This window comes from Oncorhynchus nerka, linkage group LG7, assembly GCF_034236695.1.
Source record: "Oncorhynchus nerka isolate Pitt River linkage group LG7, Oner_Uvic_2.0, whole genome shotgun sequence".
Lineage (NCBI taxonomy): Eukaryota > Metazoa > Chordata > Actinopteri > Salmoniformes > Salmonidae > Oncorhynchus > Oncorhynchus nerka.
The window spans coordinates 42333625-42341043 of NC_088402.1; the positions used below are offsets into that span (position 1 = coordinate 42333625).

Consider the following 7419-nt stretch of genomic DNA (forward strand, 5'->3'; position numbering starts at 1 on the left):
AACTCGACCCCATTCTTTCACACTGTAACATAAAGTCAGTATCAACACGTGGGCACGTTGTAGGTTGTCCTTATTTTAAGCGTGTTGTGCAGATGGGCAGATCTTAACATGATGCTTCCAAAAGGGAGACTGTTCCTAAAGAGTGAAACTCTTGCAAGGTTAAATTATGGAATAAGAATTTGTCTTTGATCATTTTAAGTGGATTTATAAACCATTATTCAACTAATCTTAATAGGTTTACAATTTGACAAGCACTATCTAGCATTACTATCTCACAATTTTTATTAATGTGTCTAAAATGGTTGAATTGATGCCTAAAGTAATTTTAAAGATGTAACAATTTAAAGTAGTTTTTCATGTGAACCGTTTGTGAACCCGTTTTTGCCATTGGGCCTGGGCATCAGACTCCAGAGCCCTTTATTGCAGAGTTGTGTCAATGAGGTGGTCAATTGGCTAACACTTACCACCTGGGAAGGCTGAAATATGGGTATTGAGATGCTTTCAAAAAACTTTAACATTTGTAACAAGCATGATAACAAGCATTCCGTTGTTACATCCCAGTAATTACAGACTGCGATTACCACCAGTTACATGTTGTTGTTACAGTGTAACTGAATTATTACAATTAATTGTAATACCTGTGCTACAGTGTAATTACGTGATCCCTTAAAATCAACTGCTGCCGTTATTTGTCATGACTACTGCAGAATGGTTCAATTTTCAGTGGGATTCGAGCAAGGATTTCATATTTAAACTAGTAAGAGATACAGTACTGTCACATAAATTGTACTAGAGTACATTTTGTATTCTGCTCTTTGCGTGGCTGAGGACGAAAGTTGAGCGGGGGAAAAAATCTCCTTTGAAATGAACATCCGCTGTCGATCACGTGGAGAGCAGTGTTGACAAAGGCTCCTCCCATACCAGTAGTGCAACTCATTGGCTGTGGCTCCGTGAAGATCACGTATAAATCGATATCAACATTTTTGAGAAGGTAAGCGACGACCGTGGACATGTTGTACGAGTCGAGTTCAGTTATGTTCGTCAGCGTAATGTTTATGCTTGGCGGGAAGCCTAGGTAAGCTGATTCGTTATGTCGAATCGGGGTTGGTTTAGAGAAAGACTGCGCACGGCAACCTATTTTCAATACACACTGCTAAAGGAACTAATGCAGTCGATATAATTGCTGCTCTGTTTACAGGACTACTATTTGGGCCTACTAAAAACTTGCGTAACACAATCGTAATAATACGCCCACTTACTCATTTCTAAATGTCTACAGCAAGATTATGTAATTCATTCTCTGGTGATTGGTGTTATAGGGGGAGGTTCCTTTACAAAATCCCATGTTGTTGTGTTTCCTATGAAGTTGCCTGTGAAATTATGGTTTATCCTGAATGATAGCTGTTCTTTGGATCATGTTTAGGCCACCTTGTCTAAACATGATCAGTTTATAGGCAATTCTGCTCATGAATAGGCCTACACTGGTCTTTGACACACCTGATCAGCATATGATTGACCAGTACTAGGTCAGTCTGGAGTCTGGACTACTCCATGTCCCTTTAGTAGTGTTATCCACTTTAGGGACAATATCTCATCAGACTGACCTGCACAATTGACAAATGACCCTAAGCATTGGTAGGTGCACAAAGAGCCCTTTTTACATGAAAAGCCCAAAGTCTTCCAACCTTATCTGTAGTTTTGCCTCAAAGTGCACACCCCTAGTCTTTCACACGTAATGATCATGAGTCACAATGACATGACACAATTCCATACAATTAGCCTGGCACAGTCCACATTGACTGTTTTTACTTGTGTGTCCGTGAGCGTGCATAGAATACCACGCGTGAACTCCCTCTCTGGATCAGTTGTGTGAAAGAGGTCATTTTCACCTATCCTTTCTCTTTGTTCCCCCTCATTGACTAACTCTAGTTGGTGTCAGACAAACAAAATGTTGTCAGCCCAGGCGGACAGAGTGATGGCCCTGGGAGAGTGGGAGGAACGGTGGAGGGAAGACCAAACAGGCTGGCACCGGCCCCACGTAAACAAGTAAGGATCTCTTTTATTTACCTTACAATGATGTGGATTAAAGAGTGAATTCATGCTTGTATTAAATGCATGTTTGTTTAACATGTCTTTGCCAGCATGTTATTCCTAGGCCCATAAGGTAAACTTCATATGACGAATTTGATTATATTTCCAGGATGCTGGAGAGTAATATTGAGAAAGTTCTCGACGGACGGAAGGGGGTTAAGTTCTTCTTCCCTCTATGTGGGAAAGCTCTGGACATGAAATGGTAAGCGATGTGCATTACAAACAAACGTGTGTTCTCAATTAACATTAACTAGTGAAAGTCACAGTTCATGAATTAACATCCCATAAATGACCTTTGACTTTACTGTCTTTTACCACGTGTTCGACTCCAGGCTGGCTGATATGGGCCATTCTGTTGTAGGGGTGGAGATTGCAGAGAAGGCCATCAAGCAGTTCTTTGAGGAGAGTAACATGACTTACAGTGAAGAGACCGTTTCTGCATTACCTGGAGCCAAGGTTTACAAGGTACTGTGTGCCAGAGAGCGGCTGGGTTGGCTGCTATGACGCTACAATGGAGGAGTATGTGGAAGACGAGATGTTACAAGGTGTTGGAGGATTTTCTTTCAGCAGTGGTGGCAGTGTGGGGTTCTTCCTGCGGATGTGGTCTTCCTGAGGCATACATCTACGCATGAAAACCAACAATTGCTGTGGTGGCATATAGGGGAAACGATGCATTCTTACCCTAGAAGTTCAAAGTCTTGGATTTTATTCATACCAGCTACAGATCCAGCATAGATGATGATTGGTGTTTGTGAAAGGAGTCCATAGAATGATTTTAAGACTCTGCGGCCAATATGCACAGTCATGTTCCAATAGCGAAAGAGCTAACGTTGCAGTGCGTTTAACTTGTGTGGTTCGTATGCTTTTCTTCCACAGAGCTCAGAGAGAAATATCTCCTTGTACCAATGTGATCTATACAATTTCTCCAGGTAAGAGTCTAAACTATTATCAATACATTTTCTCTTTTGACTGGGTCAGAAGGAGGAGACTATTTACAGTATGACATCCTCTCACTTTGTATAACAGTGCCATTGAGGGTCAGTTTGGAGGGATTTGGGACAGAGGCTCCTTGGTGGCCATCAACCCACGGGACAGACAGAAGTATGACCACATGAACTTCATTTTCTTCTGAAAGTCAACATGAGAACAGAGCATGGCATGATGGGAAGAGTCTTTGGCTGATTGCAAACTCTGTCGCTTCTGTATGTAACAGGTACGCGGCTCTGATCACGTCGTTAATGGACAAGGACTGCCGATACCTCTTGGACACTTTGCTCTACAACCCGGAAGTGTACAAAGGTAACAGCTTTTCCTGTAGCTAGCATTGTAGCTAATGATGATATGCTATTTGTATTAGACCGCAGAGTACTTGCGTGTCACTTGTAAGTACATCCGAGTTAAAGTGAATACCCCTTTTTCTTTAGGTCCTCCTTTTTTTGTGCCCGACGAGCAAGTGCAAAGTCTATTTGGTAAGTTATTTCATGGCGGAGATAGTCTCTGATTGTAATTCTGTCCGTATTTGATTTTTCAGATCAAACTACATAGAAATAAATGTGATGTGTTACATCGTCGTGGAGGATTTAGAGATTAGTTTCCATGTGTGATATTGTTTTTAATTCCAGGGAAGAGCTGTGATATAGAGTTGCTGCAGTCACTGGATGCCCTCACAGACAGAGAGAAGGCTCGGGGCATGGACTTCTTCACAGAAAAAGTGCATCTCATCACTCTAAAGACCAACTGAGGAACCAGTGATGACTCTTATTTAGGTTTCAAATATGGACATATTGAAGAAAATACTCTCAGTGGCTTGTCTTCAGCTTTTTAGTGGCATGATGTGACCTGAATTGGGTGAATCGTTTTTACCTATGATGGAATGAAGAAATGTCAATAAATACATTTTTTTATATAAATAAACCCATGTTCTTTACTCATTAGTAAACACAGTATTGTAAAAGTCATACATTTCCAGACTTGTAACATAATTGATCCAGGTTTTTGTTTAGGGAAAAATAAATGTAAAAATAGTTTCTAAATCTCTTTACCTGAATGGAATAGTAGTAGCTGTAATAAAGAGTGAGTAGCCATTTTGTATTGCCACTGTATGGGATCAGTAGTTACTGAATGATGATACAATTTAAATAACTGCTGAGACAGCTGGTTCAGCAAAATCATGTTTGACTACAGGTGTAGAGGCACATGATATACAGTGCATTCGGAAAGTATTCAGACCCCTTTACTTTTTTAAATATTCTGTTACGTTACAGCCTTATTCTAAAATGTATTAAATCATTTTCTTCCTCATCAATTTACACACAATACCCCATGATGACAAAGCAAAAACAAGTTTGTAGAAATGTTTGCTAATGATCCACCAGGGAGTCCAGGACCCAATCGCACAGGGTAGGGGTTAAGACCCAGGGGATCAAGCTTAATGATGAGCTTGGAGGGTACTATGGTGTTGAATGCTGAGCTGTAGTCAATGAACAGCATTCTTACATAGGTATTCCTCTTGTCCAGATGAGATAGGGCAGTGTGATGGCGATTGCATCGTCTGTGGACCTATTGGGGCGGTATGCAAATTGCGGTGGGTCTACGGTGATATGATCCTTGACTAGTCAGCATGACGCTGCCATGACCATGCTTCACCGTAGAGATAGTGCCAGGTTTCTTCCAGATGTGATGCATGGCATTCAGGCCAAAGAGTTCAATCTTGGTTTCATCAAATTCCAAGCGGGCTGTCGTGCTTTTTACTGAGGAGCAGCTTCCGTCTGGCCACTCTGCCAAAAAGGCCTGATTGGTGGAGTGCTGCAGAGATTGTTGTCCTTCTGGAAGGTTCTCCCAACTCCAATGAGGAACTCTGGAGCTCTGTCAGAGTGGCCATTGTGTTCTTGGTCACCTCCCTGACCAAGGCCCTTCTCCCCCAATTGCTCAGTTTGGCCTGGCGGCCAGCTCTAGAAAGAGTCTTGATGGTTCCAAACTTATTCCAATTAAGAATGATTGAGACCACTGTGTACTTGGGGACCTTCAATGCTCCAATGCTTCAATTTTTTGGTACTCTTCCCCAGATCTGTGCCTCGACACAATCCTGTCTCTGAGCTCTATGGACAATTCTTTCAACCTCATGGCTTGGTTTGCGCTCTGACATGCACTGTCAACTTTCGGACCTTAAATGGACAGGTGTGTGCCTTTCCAAATCATGTCCAATCAATTGAATGTACCACAGGTGCACTCCAATCAGGATGTAGAAACATCTCAAGGATGATCAATGGAAACGGTACCGAAGTTTAATTTCGAGTCTCATATCAAAGGGTCTGAGTACTTATGTGAATAAGGTATTTACGTTTTCTATTTTTAATACATTTGCAAAAATGTCTAAAAACCTGTTTTCGCTTTGTCATTGTGGGGTATTGTGTGTAGATTGATAAGGAACACTTTTATTGAATCCATTTTAGAATAAGGCTGAATAATAAAATACAGAAAATGGAAGGGGCCTGAATACTTTCCAAATGCATATACATCACTGGCTACATATACTTCTCTGCTCTTGAATTCGTCATGTGTACATCTACTTATGACTTATGTCAATGGTACTATCATCCAGCTTCACACATACAATATTTGATTTGTCACTTATGAAGGAAGAAATTATATTTTATGGGTTAATGGCCTCTGGATGACTCATTATTTATAGCTGTCTGTATGTGTTTGGATGGATAGTGCAAAAGATCATCAAGGACATCAACCACCTGAGCCACCTCCTGTTCACACCGCTATCATCCAGAAGGCGAGGTCAGTACCGGTGCATCAAAGCTGGGACCCAGAGACTGAAAAACAGCTTCTATCCCAAGGCCATCAGACTGCTAAACAGCCATCACTAACTCAGAAAGGCTGCTGTCTATATTGAGACCCAATCACTGGCCACTTTAATCAATGGCTCACTAGACACTTTATACAATGCCACTCTAAATAATGGCACTTTAATAATGTTGACATATCTTACAGTACTCATATCACATGTATATACTGTATTTTATACCATCTATTGCACCTTGCCTATGCCGCTCGACCATCACTCATCCATATACTTACATGTACATATTCTCATTCACCCCTTTAGATTGGGTGTATTAGGTAGTAGTTGTGGAATTGTTCGATCTCTTGTTAGATATTACTGCACTGTCGGAACTAGAAGCACAAGCATTTTGCTACACTCACATTAACATCTGCTAACCATGTGTATGTGACCAATAACATTTGATTTGAATTGATCAGCAGTAAAAATGTCAGTTTGGCAATGTGATTGGGTCTGGCATTCCACCCATTTCCTCTGTTGTTATTTTCTTGCTGTCTGAGCGGGTGGAAGGTATTACAGAATGGAAGCTCAGGCGTATAGAGTCAGGACTCTGGGAGAATGGGAGCAAGGTTGGAAAGAGGGAGAGATTGGCTCTCAGTACTTATTTTTCTTTTCATATTACTGAATCTCTAGCTGTAGTTCTCAAGGAATTAATAATTCAAGATGTGTCTGTCATCTGAATAGGCTTATTGTGTGAAATGACTGAGATGCCTTTCACTGCCTTTTTTAGTGGTACAACATAGCTCATTTTTCTTATGTAATAGGATGTTGGAGAGCTATATTGACAAGGTTCTCTGTGAACGGAAGGGAGTCCGGTTTTTCTTCCCACTATGTGGGAAAGCCGTTGATATGAAATGGTAGGTTGCGGAAATTCAACACACACACACGAACATAATATTACACTTCTATAACCATAGACATGTTTTTTATTTATTTTTATTTAGAAAGAACTTGTACATGCCTGAATTATCTCCTCCTACCTGTTGATACGCAGGCTTGCAGATATGGGACACCCAGTTGTTGGTGTGGATATAGTTGAGATGGGTATCAGGCAGTTCTTTGAAGATCAGAAGTTGATCTACAGTGAAGAAGTGGTCCCAGCAATACCTGGTGCCAAGGTTTACAAGGTATGAAGAAGACCATTGCACTTCGGTTCGCATTCCTGAGGGCCAATCTCGTTTGCGTGTCCATCCTTCCATCTACTCCTTTTGTGGATCATATTGATTATGCCTTAATATCTGAAACGTTCAGATGGAAAGCTATCCTTGTACCGGTGTGACCAATACAAATTCTCCATGTAAAGATCATTTGAACAGTAACCCATTTCCCCGCATTTTTTTTGTAAAAGAGTAACATAATATTTTTCTAAAACTATGAACGTTTGTTCACAGAGGCTCCTTGGTGGCCATCAATCCACGGGACAAAGAAAAAGTAAGACCACGTGAACTGGACCTCCCTCTGAGATTCAACAAGAA

At 41.0% G+C, this 7419-nt stretch overlaps 1 protein-coding gene across 2 annotated transcripts; it reads left to right on the forward strand.

Moving 5' to 3' along the window:
- The first annotated feature begins 885 nt into the window (after nucleotides 1-885).
- LOC115132758 (probable thiopurine S-methyltransferase) lies at nucleotides 886-4005 on the forward strand. Of its 2 annotated transcripts, none has more exons than XM_029665497.2 (9): nucleotides 886-991; nucleotides 1930-2046; nucleotides 2201-2293; nucleotides 2424-2556; nucleotides 2968-3020; nucleotides 3118-3192; nucleotides 3305-3390; nucleotides 3516-3560; nucleotides 3714-4005. In XM_029665497.2, the coding sequence occupies exons 2-9, from the start codon at nucleotides 1949-1951 to the stop codon at nucleotides 3830-3832; spliced, it is 702 nt and encodes a 233-aa protein (XP_029521357.1). In that variant the 5' UTR covers nucleotides 886-991; nucleotides 1930-1948; the 3' UTR covers nucleotides 3833-4005. The 2 variants fall into 2 exon arrangements, with proteins under 2 accessions (XP_029521357.1, XP_029521356.1); XM_029665496.2 differs by having other exon boundaries at nucleotides 986-1075.
- The last annotated feature ends 3414 nt before the right edge of the window (nucleotides 4006-7419 follow it).